Source organism: Pecten maximus, chromosome 10, assembly GCF_902652985.1.
Source record: "Pecten maximus chromosome 10, xPecMax1.1, whole genome shotgun sequence".
NCBI classification, from domain to species: domain Eukaryota; kingdom Metazoa; phylum Mollusca; class Bivalvia; order Pectinida; family Pectinidae; genus Pecten; species Pecten maximus.
The window spans coordinates 13,394,173-13,412,319 of NC_047024.1; the positions used below are offsets into that span (position 1 = coordinate 13,394,173).

The 18,147-nt window shown below is 35.9% G+C and overlaps 3 protein-coding genes across 3 annotated transcripts; 2 read left to right on the top strand and 1 right to left on the bottom strand.

Annotated features, from left to right (window-relative positions):
• The first annotated feature begins 4,212 nt into the window (after positions 1-4,212).
• On the top strand, positions 4,213-5,020 carry LOC117336534 (THAP domain-containing protein 2-like). The gene is made up of 2 exons (XM_033897146.1): positions 4,213-4,543; positions 4,836-5,020. The coding sequence occupies exons 1-2, from the start codon at positions 4,213-4,215 to the stop codon at positions 5,018-5,020; spliced, it is 516 nt and encodes a 171-aa protein (XP_033753037.1).
• Positions 5,021-9,171: 4,151 nt separating this feature from the next.
• LOC117336536 (THAP domain-containing protein 2-like) lies at positions 9,172-9,979 on the top strand. Its single transcript, XM_033897147.1, has 2 exons — positions 9,172-9,502; positions 9,795-9,979. The coding sequence occupies exons 1-2, from the start codon at positions 9,172-9,174 to the stop codon at positions 9,977-9,979; spliced, it is 516 nt and encodes a 171-aa protein (XP_033753038.1).
• A 5,218-nt stretch (positions 9,980-15,197) lies between these two features.
• Positions 15,198-16,419, bottom strand: LOC117336537. Its single transcript, XM_033897148.1, has 3 exons — positions 16,268-16,419; positions 15,648-15,869; positions 15,198-15,303 (listed from the first exon to the last, which is right to left on the bottom strand). The coding sequence occupies exons 1-3, from the start codon at positions 16,417-16,419 to the stop codon at positions 15,198-15,200; spliced, it is 480 nt and encodes a 159-aa protein (XP_033753039.1).
• Positions 16,420-18,147: the final 1,728 nt, after the last annotated feature.

Sequence of the window (18,147 nt, forward strand, 5' to 3'; positions counted from 1 at the left end):
ATAATGGATTGTAATTCAGTTGAAAATAAATTGCTGGACAGTTAATAAATTCTGTACATAAAACATGTTTGACTTGTTTATTATTTGTATTGATTACTATTTAGTTCAATGATGGGTATTTTAATCCACAATATTGTGCTGATGGAAATGTTTTTCTAATTGACGACACAACACACGATGGCAACACTTTTCTGTTTCCTTTCCCAAGTCTTTGGTAAAATCCATTGTGTGAGGTTCCAGTAGGCTATGTATCTGTAGACTCTACAAAATATAAAAGAATGATGATAAGAAGGAACAACATGACTTCAAAATGGACAAGTTTCTGCTTAGTTTGTGCCATAATATTATTATCATTTAGCAAACATAATACATCCAAAAATATTTGCATGCTAGTTATTGAATTAAATTCATGAGAATTTCATCATCCATCTAAATGCAAGTCTGAAAACTGACAAACCTGACCAAGATTGTTCTTCATCTGGGAAAGTACAATGCAGGCTTGATTTTTATTGGATATGTTGACAATTGGATGTAAATTGCACCCAAAATGTTAAAGACAGTGGGTAAAAACTGTTTCTTCAGAATATAAACGTAATTAACTTACACATGGATGTCACCACACTTGCTGAGATCCTTCCTCTGTTCATTGTATCTGTAATGGCACATCTCGATGACATGCCTGTTGAGGCAGTTCCCCTTGAAACCCCCGTGATCTGTAATACAGGCCAGGCCTGCTTCCTACGCCTTTTCATGCACAAGATGTGAATATACACAACACTTATTTTCTAAGTCAGTTGGCTGTTTACACAGTTTCCACAAGTACACCTGCAATACATATAATGACTATTGAGTAGTGACTTTGACTATGACCACACAGATAATCAGTAAATTAGCGGTATATAGTAATGATATTAGTTTTCTAAAAGCTTACACGGATGTCAGAAAAGGAAACTCGTTATTGATATAAATTCACTATGAAAAAGGTGAAAAATAGTTATCGAAATGTATGGCCAATGCTAAGACGGTGTACAGGACTTCATTCCGCCATCTTGCGGCGTCACTCCACTACAGCTCAGAGGTATAGATTTCAATAGCGATTAAAGCTTATATTAATTTATCTTATTTTCTCACATTCACTGGATAACCATGGTGAAAAATTCATATACTAATATATGTAAATTAAGTAGGAACTTTAAGAAGCGTACATCTAGATTACCACTAACCTGTTCTCGTTTGCGATCGTTGGGCCATCAGAAACGGCGAACCTGTCGGAACTGTCTAATAAGAAGTCTTCTCCGTCCGAATCTGAGCGGTCAGAATCGTCATCAGATGATTCGTGTGACTTTTGTCCTTGACCTCTTATAGGTTCATACATATATGGTTGGATTTTGACAGAAAGCTCGAAGTCAACATCGTGTATATCATCCTTGCTGTCGTACACGGGTACTAGGGCCGCCATGCTGTTCTCGATTGTCATTAGTGACGTCATCAATATAGGATATCAAGAACGATAACTCGTGCCAATGCTCGATGTTCAGATGTTATTTACAGGTAAACGAGGTGACATAAAAATGTAAAAAAACTTTTCTCTCTATTCTAATATATTCTCTTATAATTGATGGATAATTTTAATTTTAATTTTCGTTAGAATTGACCTTTGAGGCTAAAAGCGAGGCAGTGTCAAGGGAGATATCAGGAAGAAAATGATGTTCAGAAAAAAACAACAAACAAAAACAACTGGAACCTTATACATGTAGTCCCCACTTAAAATTATGCAATCGGACAGGAGGCCATTTTAGGAGAAATACGCTTCTTTTAGGTCGTGTACCATTGATATAGGTATTATATGCTTATATGACATATACACTCTACCCTCTATCGTCCCACAGTAGTTGCGTCCGAAAAATATAATATTTCTTTGAATATTTGTTTTTCTTAATTTGTTCGCAATGTAACCTATTTCGTACTTTCAATTTTCTCTGTATTGTCAATAGAACCTTACCAAACATTATTCAATGTTCATAATTTCGATTGCTGTAGTGAACAAGGAACAATTTTTGCAATTGCATAATTTATAATTTAAATTTACGTTATATTTCCATCTGAAAAAATTCTCCCAAATAAGTCGCGACGTCAGAATAATTAACAGTTCATAGTATGTCATACAGTATCGTCATCGTCGCAGTCATTGATTAGAAGGATTCTTCGGTATTTCCTCGGAGATTCAGTAACTTGAGAGGAAGAAGATTGTAATGGTATTTGAAATGAAACACCGCAAGAAACATTCGCCCCGAAAAAAAAAATCCAATGGTAAGACTTGACATTCTCGGTATCGTTGTAGTTTTAACCGATGCGGCCGCATCTTCATTTCTCGAATGTCCTATTTCACAACAAGAAATGTTGATGATGCACATTTTGGTGACAGAGCTGCTTTTGGGACATTTGGTAAGATTTCACGGCGTTGATTCGTAGACACCATTGTATTATTGTTTACACTATTTACATATTTGTTGCCACTAATCAACTGCATGATCGTTGTCGGTGCGACGCCCGAATGCAAAAGTTTTGTTCGTAGAGTTGTTCGGCTACAAGGCCAGCATTGTTTGCCATTGTTTTGAACATCACAGAAAGTTTAGTTTTCCAACTGGCTGATTTTTAAAGCACTTTTTACCGTTCTCGTTATGATTAATACGTTGTAGCGATTCGGCAGTGTTCATTTCATCAGGCATATGATTTGTGTAAAGTTTATGGGTTTTCGTCGACCTTTCATTGAATTCAAAATTTCTAAATTCCGAGGTTGTCAAACCAGGCTGTAGCAGGCAACAGAACAGAGGGAAATGTTTATTTCAATAAAGTCGATATATCTAAAAATGTTAGAGGAGTTATTTGTTTTCAATTATATCTAGATATAGAATATTGTTTGTAAAATATTTCCATATCTTTAAATAAAGGTAATAAGATACAGCGGCAGTTCATTTCATCCAACCAACAGTCTATTTCAAGTTGTAATTGCTGGGATTGACAGGAGAATTCCCTTAGAATAAGCTCCGACTGGTATAGTGATACAACATCTTGTATTACACATATGTGATACAAACCCACATAAAACATGGACAGAAAGTTGTTGTATTACTATTGTGAGATTACATTGGTATGTGATAAAATGAGGTCACTATGCTGGTCGTGAAAAAGCATGAATCTCCAAATTTATTGCTTACTCAAGGACAAATAATTTTTTTAATTAACATTTTTATAACCCATTTTTAATTAATTTCAGGAAGCAATCTGTAACCCGTATTAGTGAAATGTCTTTTTTTCGAAATCGTGCCTTATTCCTGAATTGAACGATAACTGAAGGAGATAAAATTTTTGGCCGTCGACATCTTTAATTTCACAGATCGCGGTTATAACCAATAAATGGATAAACGTGTTTCAATCTCAACAACCATCCTCAAAATGTAACCACCACCATTTTTGTTATTTGCATATTTAATAAAATCAAATAAGTGCTGTTATTGTTGGTCATTAATTCCAAAATCAAAATACCGGTTAACACTAGCAAACTCTCAAAACAGCTATACAGTATTGTAAGTAGTTATAATTATAACAGTGTTCCCTGTTATATGTCAACAGCTTGGTTTTCTTTGATGTAACGCCCGACCACAAGCAATGGTCATTTTAGGACGGCATTTAGTATGTGGGTGTATGTGTTCAATATTTGTGCATTCGTATGAGTTTCCTTGTGGTAGTGGCGAACTGATGTGGTGCCGCCTCATAAAGTATTGTCAATGACATCAGGAAACCACACCCGAACACACTGCCATTCCCCTTCCATATGCTATTGATAAGCAGGAAGTAGAAACTTCCGTGTTAAAGGTCTCTGATATATCTTTATGTAGATCAAGAAAAGAACCCAAAGCCTTCCTCACAAGGGAGAAAGCTCAACTTAAAGGTCAATTACAATGATTTTTTTTTCAAAAAGTTTAAATCACTTGAATAGAACCTTAAACTATTCTGAAAATGATTGTTCCGTTTTGTTTTATTAAATTTCACGCCAATCGCCAGGTATCGCAAATAAACAAACACCTGAGATCGCTATAGCAAAATATCACACGAGTGACTTTCCTTTGCTCGTGACGTCACTGATGACAGTCGAGAAGAAACGCGTAGCCATATTGAAATCACTGACCTGTAGTAGCTGACACATCGGGCATGGTTCAATGCGCTGCATATAATGGTACCGTCAAGTCGGGACAAGGGCTCAGCCTTTATATATTCCCAAAGGATAAGACACTGAGAAAGATATGGACGGGAAAGCTCAGAAGGCAGGAGTTTTCCCCAAGCCAACATTCTAAACTTTGCGAGCGGCACTTCGAGGACGACCAATTTGCAGTGAACCCCATTGTATTGAAGTCACTTTCCTGGACACTGAAAAGAAAGAAATTAGTCCCGAATGCCGTGCCGACAATTTTCGATTACAAAAGGAAGATAGTAGAAGCAAAAAGGAAGTCCACGTTTCAAGCAAAAACGACGACGGATAGAGGTAAATTAATTGGAAGGATGGAGCATTTCTTACCCCAAGGCAAGAAACGGAGAAGGAGTTGCGAAAGAAGTGAAAGTAAAAGCAACATATGGTAAGAGATTGTGGTCTCAATTTGAAACATAAAAAATGCATTTCTTGATCCTTATATGTACTTCAGTGAACAGAAGGTAAAAGTAAGTTATAAGTAATTGCTCAGCAGAGGATACTTTGAAGAATAAATAAAACAAGAAAGCTTTTCAGATCAGAAAAATGTATATGTATAACATTAATTGTATCAATTTTCATTTTACAGACTATGTTGAAGAACTTTTTGAAGACCCAATTCTTCGTAGAGAATTAAACAACACATTCACGCAAGCCAGAGCAGCATGCAACATGCAAAATAAGGAGCGCCCATCTCCACTCTCGAAGAGTTGCACCCATGAAAGGAAGGAGGACATTGTGCATAGGCATAAATCAAGATTTAATGGACTTTGAAAGTGCTAGAGTGAGCTTGATGGATATACGTTAGACTGACTTTTATAAGAGTGTAAATTCAATACCCGGAAACTATTGTCTGTTTTGTTCAACTTGAACATTAATTATATTGACATTGAAAACGTTGTGAATAATGGATTGTAATTCAGTTGAAAATAAATTGCTGGACAGTTAATAAATTCTGTACATAAAACATGTTTGACTTGTTTATTATTTGTATTGATTACTATTTAGTTCAAGGATGGGTATTTTAATCCACAATATTGTGCTGATGGAAATGTTTTTCTAATTGACGACACAACACACGATGGCAACACTTTTCTGTTTCCTTTCCCAAGTCTTTGGTAAAATCCATTGTGTGAGGTTCCAGTAGGCTATGTATCTGTAGACTCTACAAAATATAAAGAATGATGATAAGAAGGAACAACATGACTTCAAAATGGACAAGTTTCTGCTTAGTTTGTGCCATAATATTATTATCATTTAGCAAACATAATACATCCAAAAATATTTGCATGCTAGTTATTGAATTAAATTCATGAGAATTTCATCATCCATCTAAATGCAAGTCTGAAAACTGACAAACCTGACCAAGATTGTTCTTCATCTGGGAAAGCACAATGCAGGCTTGATTTTTATTGGATATGTTGACAATTGGATGTAATTTGCACCCAAAATGTTATAAGACAGTGGGTAAAAACTGTTTCTTCAGAATATAAACGTAATTAACTTACACATGGATGTCACCACACTTGCTGAGATCCTTCCTCTGTTCATTGTATCTGTAATGGCACATCTCGATGACATGCCTGTTGAGGCAGTTCCCCTTGAAACCCCCGTGATCTGTAATACAGGCCAGGCCTGCTTCCTACGCCTTTTCATGCACAAGATGTGAATATACACAACACTTATTTTCTAAGTTAGTTGGCATGTTTACATAGTTTCCACAAGTACACCTGCAATATATATAATGACTATTGAGTAGTGACTTTGACTATGACCACACAGATAATCAGTAAATTAGCGGTATATAGCAATGATATTAGTTTTTCTAAAAGCTTACACGGATGTCAGAAAAGGAAACTCGTTATTGATATAAATTCACTATGAAAAAGGTGAAAAATAGTTATCGAAATGTACGGCCAATGCTAAGACGGTGAACAGGGCTTCATTCCGCCATCTTGTGGCGTCACCCCACTACAGCTCAGAAGTATAGATTTCAATAGCGATTAAAGCTTATATTAATTTATCTTATTTTCTCACATTCACTGGATATCCATGGTGAAAAATTCATATACTAATATATGTAAATTAAGTAGGAACTTTAAGAAGCGTACATTTAGATTACCACTAACCTGTTCTCGTTTGCGATCGTTGGGCCATCAGAAACGGCGAACCTGTCGGAACTGTCTAATAAGAATGCTTCTCCGTCCGAATCTGAGCGGTCAGAATCGTCATCAGATGATTCGTGTGACTTTTGTCCTTGACCTCTTATAGGTACATACATATATGGTTGGATTTTGACAGAAAGCTCGAAGTCAACATCTTGTATTCTCTTATAATTGATGGATAATTTTAATTTTAATTTTCGTTAGAATTGACCTTTGAGGCTAAAAGCGAGGCAGTGTCAAGGGAGATATCGGGAAGAAAATGATGTTCAGAAAAAAACAACAAACAAAAACAACTGGAACCTTATACATGTAGTCCCCACTTAAAATTATGCAATCGGACAGCAGGCCATTTTAGGAGAAATACGCTTCTTTTAGGTCGTGTACCACTGATATAGGTATTATATGCTTATATGACATATGCACTCTATCGTCCAACAGTAGTTGTGTCCGAAAAATATAATATTTCTTGAATATTCTTTTTTCTTAATTTGTTCGCAATGTAACCTATTTCGTACTTTCAATTTTCTCTGTATTGTCAACAGAACCTTACCAAACAATATCCAATGTTCATAATTTCGATTGCTGTAGTGAACAAGGAACAATTTTCGCGATTGCATAATTGATAATTTAGATTTACGTTATATTTCCATCTGAAAAAATTCTCCCAAATAAGTCGCGACGTCAGAATATATTCACAGTTCATAGCATGTCATACAGTATCGTCATCGTCGGAGTCATTGATTAGAAGGATTCTTCGGTATTTCCACGGAGATGAAGTAACTTGAGAGGAAGAAGATTGTAATGGTATTTGAAATGAAACACCGCAAGAAACATTCGCCCCGAAAAAAAAATGCAATGGTAAGACTTGACATTCTCGGTATCGTTGTAGTTTTAACCGATGCGGCCGCATCTTCATTTCTCGAATGTCCTATTTCACAACAAGAAATGTTGATGATGCACATTTTGGTGACAGAGCTGCTTTTGGGACATTTGGTAAGATTTCACGGCGTTGATTCGTAGACACCATTGTATTATTGTTTACACTATTTACATATTTGTTGCCACTAATCAACTGCATGATCGCTGTCGGTGCGACGCCCGAATGCAAAAGTTTTGTTCGCAGAGTTGTTCGGCTACAAGGCCAGCATTGTTTGCCATTGTTTTGAACATCACAGAAAGTTTAGTTTTCCAACTGGCTGATTTTAAAAGCACTTTTTATCGTTCTCGTTATGATTAATACGTTGTAGCGATTCGGCAGTGTTAATTTCATGAGGCATATGATTTGTGTAAAGTTTATGGGTTTTCGTCGACCTTTCATTGAATTCAAAATTTCTAAATTCCGAGGTTGTCAAACCAGGCTGTAGCAGGCAACAGAACAGAGGGAAATGTTTATTTCAATAAAGTCGATATATCTAAAAATGTTAGAGGAGTTATTTGTTTTCAATTATATCTAGATATAGAATATTGTTTGTAAAATATTTTCATATCTTTAAATAAAGGTAATAAGATACAGCGGCAGTTCATTTCATCCAACCAACAGTCTATTTCAAGTTGTAATTGCTGGGATTGACAGGAGAATTCCCTTAGAATAAGCTCCGACTGGTATAGTGATACAACATCTTGTATTACACATATGTGATACAAACCCACATAAAACATGGACAGAAAGTTGTTGTATTACTATTGTGAGATTACATTGGTATGTGATAAAATGAGGTCACTATGCTGGTCGTGAAAAAGCATGAATCTCCAAATTTATTGCTTACTCAAGGACAAATAATTTTTTTAATTAACATTTTTATAACCCATTTTTAATTAATTTCAGGAAGCAATCTGTAACCCGTATTAGTGAAATGTCTTTTTTTCGAAATCGTGCCTTATTCCTGAATTGAACGATAACTGAAGGAGATAAAATTTTTGGCCGTCGACATCTTTAATTTCACAGATCGCGGTTATAACCAATAAATGGATAAACGTGTTTCAATCTCAACAACCATCCTCAAAATGTAACCACCACCATTTTTGTTATTTGCATATTTAATAAAATCAAATAAGTGCTGTTATTGTTGGTCATTAATTCCAAAATCAAAATACCGGTTAACACTAGCAAACTCTCAAAACAGCTATACAGTATTGTAAGTAGTTATAATTATAACAGTGTTCCCTGTTATATGTCAACAGCTTGGTTTTCTTTGATGTAACGCCCGACCACAAGCAATGGTCATTTTAGGACGGCATTTAGTATGTGGGTGTATGTGTTCAATATTTGTGCATTCGTATGAGTTTCCTTGTGGTAGTGGCGAACTGATGTGGTGCCGCCTCATAAAGTATTGTCAATGACATCAGGAAACCACACCCGAACACACTGCCATTCCCCTTCCATATGCTATTGATAAGCAGGAAGTAGAAACTTCCGTGTTAAAGGTCTCTGATATATCTTTATGTAGATCAAGAAAAGAACCCAAAGCCTTCCTCACAAGGGAGAAAGCTCAACTTAAAGGTCAATTACAATGATTTTTTTTTCAAAAAGTTTAAATCACTTGAATAGAACCTTAAACTATTCTGAAAATGATTGTTCCGTTTTGTTTTATTAAATTTCACGCCAATCGCCAGGTATCGCAAATAAACAAACACCTGAGATCGCTATAGCAAAATATCACACGAGTGACTTTCCTTTGCTCGTGACGTCACTGATGACAGTCGAGAAGAAACGCGTAGCCATATTGAAATCACTGACCTGTAGTAGCTGACACATCGGGCATGGTTCAATGCGCTGCATATAATGGTACCGTCAAGTCGGGACAAGGGCTCAGCCTTTATATATTCCCAAAGGATAAGACACTGAGAAAGATATGGACGGGAAAGCTCAGAAGGCAGGAGTTTTCCCCAAGCCAACATTCTAAACTTTGCGAGCGGCACTTCGAGGACGACCAATTTGCAGTGAACCCCATTGTATTGAAGTCACTTTCCTGGACACTGAAAAGAAAGAAATTAGTCCCGAATGCCGTGCCGACAATTTTCGATTACAAAAGGAAGATAGTAGAAGCAAAAAGGAAGTCCACGTTTCAAGCAAAAACGACGACGGATAGAGGTAAATTAATTGGAAGGATGGAGCATTTCTTACCCCAAGGCAAGAAACGGAGAAGGAGTTGCGAAAGAAGTGAAAGTAAAAGCAACATATGGTAAGAGATTGTGGTCTCAATTTGAAACATAAAAAATGCATTTCTTGATCCTTATATGTACTTCAGTGAACAGAAGGTAAAAGTAAGTTATAAGTAATTGCTCAGCAGAGGATACTTTGAAGAATAAATAAAACAAGAAAGCTTTTCAGATCAGAAAAATGTATATGTATAACATTAATTGTATCAATTTTCATTTTACAGACTATGTTGAAGAACTTTTTGAAGACCCAATTCTTCGTAGAGAATTAAACAACACATTCACGCAAGCCAGAGCAGCATGCAACATGCAAAATAAGGAGCGCCCATCTCCACTCTCGAAGAGTTGCACCCATGAAAGGAAGGAGGACATTGTGCATAGGCATAAATCAAGATTTAATGGACTTTGAAAGTGCTAGAGTGAGCTTGATGGATATACGTTAGACTGACTTTTATAAGAGTGTAAATTCAATACCCGGAAACTATTGTCTGTTTTGTTCAACTTGAACATTAATTATATTGACATTGAAAACGTTGTGAATAATGGATTGTAATTCAGTTGAAAATAAATTGCTGGACAGTTAATAAATTCTGTACATAAACATGTTTGACTTGTTATTATTTGTATTGATTACTATTTAGTTCAAGGATGGGTATTTTAATCCACAATATTGTGCTGATGGAAATGTTTTTCTAATTGACGACACAACACACGATGGCAACACTTTTCTGTTTCCTTTCCCAAGTCTTTGGTAAAATCCATTGTGTGAGGTTCCAGTAGGCTATGTATCTGTAGACTCTACAAAATATAAAAGAATGATGATAAGAAGGAACAACATGACTTCAAAATGGACAAGTTTCTGCTTAGTTTGTGCCATAATATTATTATCATTTAGCAAACATAATACATCCAAAAATATTTGCATGCTAGTTATTGAATTAAATTCATGAGAATTTCATCATCCATCTAAATGCAAGTCTGAAAACTGACAAACCTGACCAAGATTGTTCTTCATCTGGGAAAGCACAATGCAGGCTTGATTTTTATTGGATATGTTGACAATTGGATGTAATTTGCACCCAAAATGTTATAAGACAGTGGGTAAAAACTGTTTCTTCAGAATATAAACGTAATTAACTTACACATGGATGTCACCACACTTGCTGAGATCCTTCCTCTGTTCATTGTATCTGTAATGGCACATCTCGATGACATGCCTGTTGAGGCAGTTCCCCTTGAAACCCCCGTGATCTGTAATACAGGCCAGGCCTGCTTCCTACGCCTTTTCATGCACAAGATGTGAATATACACAACACTTATTTTCTAAGTCAGTTGGCTGTTTACACAGTTTCCACAAGTACACCTGCAATATATATAATGACTATTGAGTAGTGACTTTGACTATGACCACACAGATACTCAGTAAATTAGCGGTATATAGCAATGATATTAGTTTTTCTAAAAGCTTACACGGATGTCAGAAAAGGAAACTCGTTATTGATATAAATTCACTATGAAAAAGGTGAAAAATAGTTATCGAAATGTACGGCCAATGCTAAGACGGTGAACAGGGCTTCATTCCGCCATCTTGTGGCGTCACCCCACTACAGCTCAGAAGTATAGATTTCAATAGCGATTAAAGCTTATATTAATTTATCTTATTTTCTCACATTCACTGGATAACCATGGTGAAAAATTCATATACTAATATATGTAAATTAAGTAGGAACTTTAAGAAGCGTACATTTAGATTACCACTAACCTGTTCTCGTTTGCGATCGTTGGGCCATCAGAAACGGCGAACCTGTCGGAACTGTCTAATAAGAATGCTTCTCCGTCCGAATCTGAGCGGTCAGAATCGTCATCAGATGATTCGTGTGACTTTTGTCCTTGACCTCTTATAGGTACATACATATATGGTTGGATTTTGACAGAAAGCTCGAAGTCAACATCTTGTATTCTCTTATAATTGATGGATAATTTTAATTTTAATTTTCGTTAGAATTGACCTTTGAGGCTAAAAGCGAGGCAGTGTCAAGGGAGATATCAGGAAGAAAATGATGTTCAGAAAAAAACAACAAACAAAAACAACTGGAACCTTATACATGTAGTCCCCACTTAAAATTATGCAATCGGACAGGAGGCCATTTTAGGAGAAATACGCTTCTTTTAGGTCGTGTACCATTGATATAGGTATTATATGCTTATATGACATATACACTCTACCCTCTATCGTCCCACAGTAGTTGCGTCCGAAAAATATAATATTTCTTTGAATATTTGTTTTTCTTAATTTGTTCGCAATGTAACCTATTTCGTACTTTCAATTTTCTCTGTATTGTCAATAGAACCTTACCAAACATTATTCAATGTTCATAATTTCGATTGCTGTAGTGAACAAGGAACAATTTTTGCAATTGCATAATTTATAATTTAAATTTACGTTATATTTCCATCTGAAAAAATTCTCCCAAATAAGTCGCGACGTCAGAATAATTAACAGTTCATAGAATGTCATACAGTATCGTCATCGTCGGCGTCATTGATTAGAAGGATTCTTCGGTATTTCCTCGGAGATTCAGTAACTTGAGAGGAAGAAGATTGTAATGGTATTTGAAATGAAACACCGCAAGAAACATTCGCCCCGAAAAAAAAAATCCAATGGTAAGACTTGACATTCTCGGTATCGTTGTAGTTTTAACCGATGCGGCTGCATCTTCATTTCTCGAATGTCCTATTTCACAACAAGAAATGTTGATGATGCACATTTTGGTGACAGAGCTGCTTTTGGGACATTTGGTAAGATTTCACGGCGTTGATTCGTAGACACCATTGTATTATTGTTTACACTATTTACATATTTGTTGCCACTAATCAACTGCATGATCGCTGTCGGTGCGACGCCCGAATGCAAAAGTTTTGTTCGCAGAGTTGTTCGGCTACAAGGCCAGCATTGTTTGCCATTGTTTTGAACATCACAGAAAGTTTAGTTTTCCAACTGGCTGATTTTAAAAGCACTTTTTATCGTTCTCGTTATGATTAATACGTTGTAGCGATTCGGCAGTGTTAATTTCATGAGGCATATGATTTGTGTAAAGTTTATGGGTTTTCGTCGACCTTTCATTGAATTCAAAATTTCTAAATTCCGAGGTTGTCAAACCAGGCTGTAGCAGGCAACAGAACAGAGGGAAATGTTTATTTCAATAAAGTCGATATATCTAAAAATGTTAGAGGAGTTATTTGTTTTCAATTATATCTAGATATAGAATATTGTTTGTAAAATATTTCCATATCTTTAAATAAAGGTAATAAGATACAGCGGCAGTTCATTTCATCCAACCAACAGTCTATTTCAAGTTGTAATTGCTGGGATTGAGAGGAGAATTCCCTTAGAATAAGCTCCGACTGGTATAGTGATACAACATCTTGTATTACACACATGTGATACAAACCCACATAAAACATGGACAGAAAGTTGTTGTATTACTATTGTGAGATTACATTGGTATGTGATAAAATGAGGTCACTATGCTGGTCGTGAAAAAGCATAAATCTCAAAATTTATTGCTTACTCAAGGACAAATGATTTTCTAATTAACATTTTTATAACCCATTTTTGATTAATTTCAGGAAGCAATCTGTAACCCGTATTAGTGAAATGTCTTTTTTTTCGAAATCGTGCCTTATTCCTGAATTGAACGATAACTGATCATGAAGGAGATAAAAATTTTGGCCGTCGACATCTTTAATTTCACAGATCGCGGTTATAACCAATAAATGGATAAACGTGTGTCAATCTCAACAACCATCCGCAAAATGTAACCACCATTTTTGTTTTTTGCATATTTAATAAAATCAAATAAGTGCTGTTATTGTTGGTCATTAATTCCAAAATCAAAATACCGTTTAACAGCTATACAGTATTGTACGTAGTTATAATTATAACAGTGTTCCCTGTTATATGTCAACAGCTTGGTTTTATTTGATGTAACGCCCGACCACAAGCAATGATCATTTGAGGACGGCACTTAGTATGTGGGTGTATGTGTTCAATATTTGTGCATTCGTATGAGTTTCCTTGTGGTAGTGGCGAACTGATGTGGACTTGATAGTGCCGCCTCATAAAGTATTGTCAATGACACCAGGAAACCTCACCCGAACACACTGCCACCCCCCTTCCATATGCTATTGATAAGCAGGCAGTAGAAACTTCCGTGTTAAAGGTCTCTGAGATATCTACATGTAGATCAAGAAAAGAAACCAAAGCCTTCCTCACAAGGGAGAAAGCTCAACTTAAAGGTCAATTAAAATGGGTTTTTTTCAAACAGTTTAAATCACTTGAATAGAACCTTAAACTATTCTGAAAATGATTGTTCCGTTTTGTTTTATTAAATTTCACGCCAATCGCCAGGTATCGCAAATAAACAAACACCTGAGATCGCTATAGCAAAATAGCACACGAGTGACTTTCCTTTGCTCGTGACGTCACTGATGACAGTCGAGAAGAAACGCGTAGCCATATTGAAATCACTGACCTGTAGTAGCTGACTCATCGGGCATGGTTCAATGCGCTGCATATAATGGTACCGTCAAGTCGGGACAAGGGCTCAGCCTTTATATATTCCCAAAGGATAAGACACTGAGAAAGATATGGATGGGAAAGCTCAGAAGGCAGGTTTTTTTCCCCAAGCCAACATTCTAAACTTTGCGAGCGGTACTTCGAGGACGACCAATTTGCAGTGAACCCCAGTCACTTTCCTGGACACTGAAAAGAAAGAAATTAGTCCCTAATGCCGTGCCGACAAATTTCGATTATAAAAGGAAGATAGTAGAAGCAAAAAGGAAGTCCACGTTTCAAGCAAAAACGACGACGGATAGAGGTAAATTAATTGGAAAGATGGAGCATTTCTTACCCCAAGGCAAGAAACGGAGAAGGAGTTGCGAAAGACGTGAAAGTAAAAGCAACATATGGTAAGAGATTGTGGTCTCAATTTGAAACATAAAAAATGCATTTCTTGATCCTTATATGTACTTCAGTGAACAGAAGGTAAAAGTAAGTTATAAGTAATAGCTCAGCAGAGGATACTTTGAAGAATAAATAAAACAAGAAAGCTTTTCAGATCAGAAAAATTTATATGTAACATTAATTGTATCAATTTTCATTTTACAGACTATGTTGAAGAACTTTTTGAAGACCCAATTCTTCGTAGAGAATTAAACAACACATTCACGCAAGCCAGAGCAGCATGCAACATGCAAAATAAGGAGCGCCCATCTCCACTCTCGAAGAGTTGCACCCATGAAAGGTGCATAGGCATAAATCAAGATTTAATGGACTTTGAAAGTGCTAGAGTGAGCTTGATGGATATACGTTAGACTGACTTTTATAAGAGTGTAAATTCAATACCCGGAAACTATTGTCTGTTTTGTTCAACTTGAACATTAATTATATTGACATTGAAAACGTTGTGAATAATGGATTGTAATTCAGTTGAAAATAAATTGCTGGACAGTTAATAAATTCTGTACATAAAACATGTTTGACTTGTTTATTATTTGTATTGATTACTATTTAGTTCAAGGATGGGTATTTTAATCCACAATATTGTGCTGATGGAAATGTTTTTCTAATTGACGACACAACACACGATGGCAACACTTTTCTGTTTCCTTTCCCAAGTCTTTGGTAAAATCCATTGTGTGAGGTTCCAGTAGGCTATGTATCTGTAGACTCTACAAAATATAAAAGAATGATGATAAGAAGGAACAACATGACTTCAAAATGGACAAGTTTCTGCTTAGTTTGTGCCATAATATTATTATCATTTAGCAAACATAATACATCCAAAAATATTTGCATGCTAGTTATTGAATTAAATTCATGAGAATTTCATCATCCATCTAAATGCAAGTATGAAAACTGACAAAACTGACCAAGATTGTTCTTCATCTGGGAAAGCACAATGCAGGATTGAATTTTATCGGATATGTTGACAATTGGATGTAATTTGCACCCAAAATGTTATAAGACAGTGGGTAAAAACTGTTTCTTCAGAATATAAACGTAATTGACTTACACATGGATGTCACCACACTTGCTGAGATCCTTCCTCTGTTCATTGTATCTGTAATGGCACATCTCGATGACATGCCTGTTGAGGCAGTTCCCCTTGAAACCCTCGTGATCTGTAATACAGGCCAGGCCTGCTTCCGACGCCTTGTCATGCACAAGATGTGAATATACACAACACTTATTTTCTAAGTTAGTTGGCATGTTTACATAGTTTCCACAAGTACACCTGCAATATATATAATGACTATTGAGTAGTGACTTTGACTATGACCACACAGATACTCAGTAAATTAGCGGTATATAGCAATGATATTAGTTTTCTAAAAGCTTACACGGATGTCAGAAAAGGAAACTCGTTATTGATATAAATTCACTATGAAAAAGGTGAAAAATAGTTATCGAAATGTATGGCCAATGCTAAGACGGTGTACAGGACTTCATTCCGCCATCTTGTGGCGTCACCCCACTACAGCTCAGAAGTATAGATTTCAATAGCGATTAAAGCTTATATTAATTTATCTTATTTTCTCACATTCACTGGATATCCATGGTGAAAAATTCATATACTAATATATGTAAATTAAGTAGGAACTTTAAGAAGCGTACATTTAGATTACCACTAACCTGTTCTCGTTTGCGATCGTTGGGCCATCAGAAACGGCGAACCTGTCGGAACTGTCTAATAAGAATGCTTCTCCGTCCGAATCTGAGCGGTCAGAATCGTCATCAGATGATTCGTGTGACTTTTGTCCTTGACCTCTTATAGGTACATACATATATGGTTGGATTTTGACAGAAAGCTCGAAGTCAACATCTTGTATTCTCTTATAATTGATGGATAATTTTAATTTTAATTTTCGTTAGAATTGACCTTTGAGGCTAAAAGCGAGGCAGTGTCAAGGGAGATATCAGGAAGAAAATGATGTTCAGAAAAAAACAACAAACAAAAACAACTGGAACCTTATACATGTAGTCCCCACTTAAAATTATGCAATCGGACAGGAGGCCATTTTAGGAGAAATACGCTTCTTTTAGGTCGTGTACCATTGATATAGGTATTATATGCTTATATGACATATACACTCTACCCTCTATCGTCCCACAGTAGTTGCGTCCGAAAAATATAATATTTCTTTGAATATTTGTTTTTCTTAATTTGTTCGCAATGTAACCTATTTCGTACTTTCAATTTTCTCTGTATTGTCAATAGAACCTTACCAAACATTATTCAATGTTCATAATTTCGATTGCTGTAGTGAACAAGGAACAATTTTTGCAATTGCATAATTTATAATTTAAATTTACGTTATATTTCCATCTGAAAAAATTCTCCCAAATAAGTCGCGACGTCAGAATAATTAACAGTTCATAGAATGTCATACAGTATCGTCATCGTCGGCGTCATTGATTAGAAGGATTCTTCGGTATTTCCTCGGAGATTCAGTAACTTGAGAGGAAGAAGATTGTAATGGTATTTGAAATGAAACACCGCAAGAAACATTCGCCCCGAAAAAAAAAATCCAATGGTAAGACTTGACATTCTCGGTATCGTTGTAGTTTTAACCGATGCGGCTGCATCTTCATTTCTCGAATGTCCTATTTCACAACAAGAAATGTTGATGATGCACATTTTGGTGACAGAGCTGCTTTTGGGACATTTGGTAAGATTTCACGGCGTTGATTCGTAGACACCATTGTATTATTGTTTACACTATTTACATATTTGTTGCCACTAATCAACTGCATGATCGCTGTCGGTGCGACGCCCGAATGCAAAAGTTTTGTTCGCAGAGTTGTTCGGCTACAAGGCCAGCATTGTTTGCCATTGTTTTGAACATCACAGAAAGTTTAGTTTTCCAACTGGCTGATTTTAAAAGCACTTTTTATCGTTCTCGTTATGATTAATACGTTGTAGCGATTCGGCAGTGTTCATTTCATGAGGCATATGATTTGTGTAAAGTTTATGGGTTTTCGTCGACCTTTCATTGAATTCAAAATTTCTAAATTCCGAGGTTGTCAAACCAGGCTGTAGCAGGCAACAGAACAGAGGGAAATGTGTATTTCAATAAAGTCGATATATCTAAAAATGTTAGAGGAGTTATTTGTTTTCAATTATATCTAGATATAGAATATTGTTTGTAAAATATTTCCATATCTTTAAATAAAGGTAATAAGATACAGCGGCAGTTCATTTCATCCAACCAACAGTCTATTTCAAGTTGTAATTACTGGGATTGACAGGAGAATTCCCTTACAATAAGCTCCGACTGGTATAGTGATACAACATCTTGTATTACACATATGTGATACAAACCCACATAAAACATGGACAGAAAGTTGTTGTATTACTATTGTGAGTTTACATTGGTATGTGATAAAATGAGGTCACTGTGCTGGTCGTGAAAAAGCATAAATCTCCAAATTTATTGCTTACTCAAGGACAAATGATTTTCTAATTAACATTTTTATAACCCATTTTTGATTAATTTCAGGAAGCAATCTGT

Coding starts and splice junctions, on each gene's coding strand:
- LOC117336534 (XM_033897146.1), top strand. CDS start 4,213: ATGGTTCAATGCGCTGCATATAATGGTACCGTCAAGTCGGGACAAGGG. Junction 4,544..4,835: donor AAAAACGACGACGGATAGAG/GTAAATTAATTG, acceptor TTCATTTTACAG/ACTATGTTGAAGAACTTTTT.
- LOC117336536 (XM_033897147.1), top strand. CDS start 9,172: ATGGTTCAATGCGCTGCATATAATGGTACCGTCAAGTCGGGACAAGGG. Junction 9,503..9,794: donor AAAAACGACGACGGATAGAG/GTAAATTAATTG, acceptor TTCATTTTACAG/ACTATGTTGAAGAACTTTTT.
- LOC117336537 (XM_033897148.1), bottom strand. CDS start 16,419: ATGTATGTACCTATAAGAGGTCAAGGACAAAAGTCACACGAATCATCT. Junction 15,870..16,267: donor ACGATCGCAAACGAGAACAG/GTTAGTGGTAAT, acceptor TATATATTGCAG/GTGTACTTGTGGAAACTATG. Junction 15,304..15,647: donor AAGTGTGGTGACATCCATGT/GTAAGTCAATTA, acceptor TATATTTTGTAG/AGTCTACAGATACATAGCCT.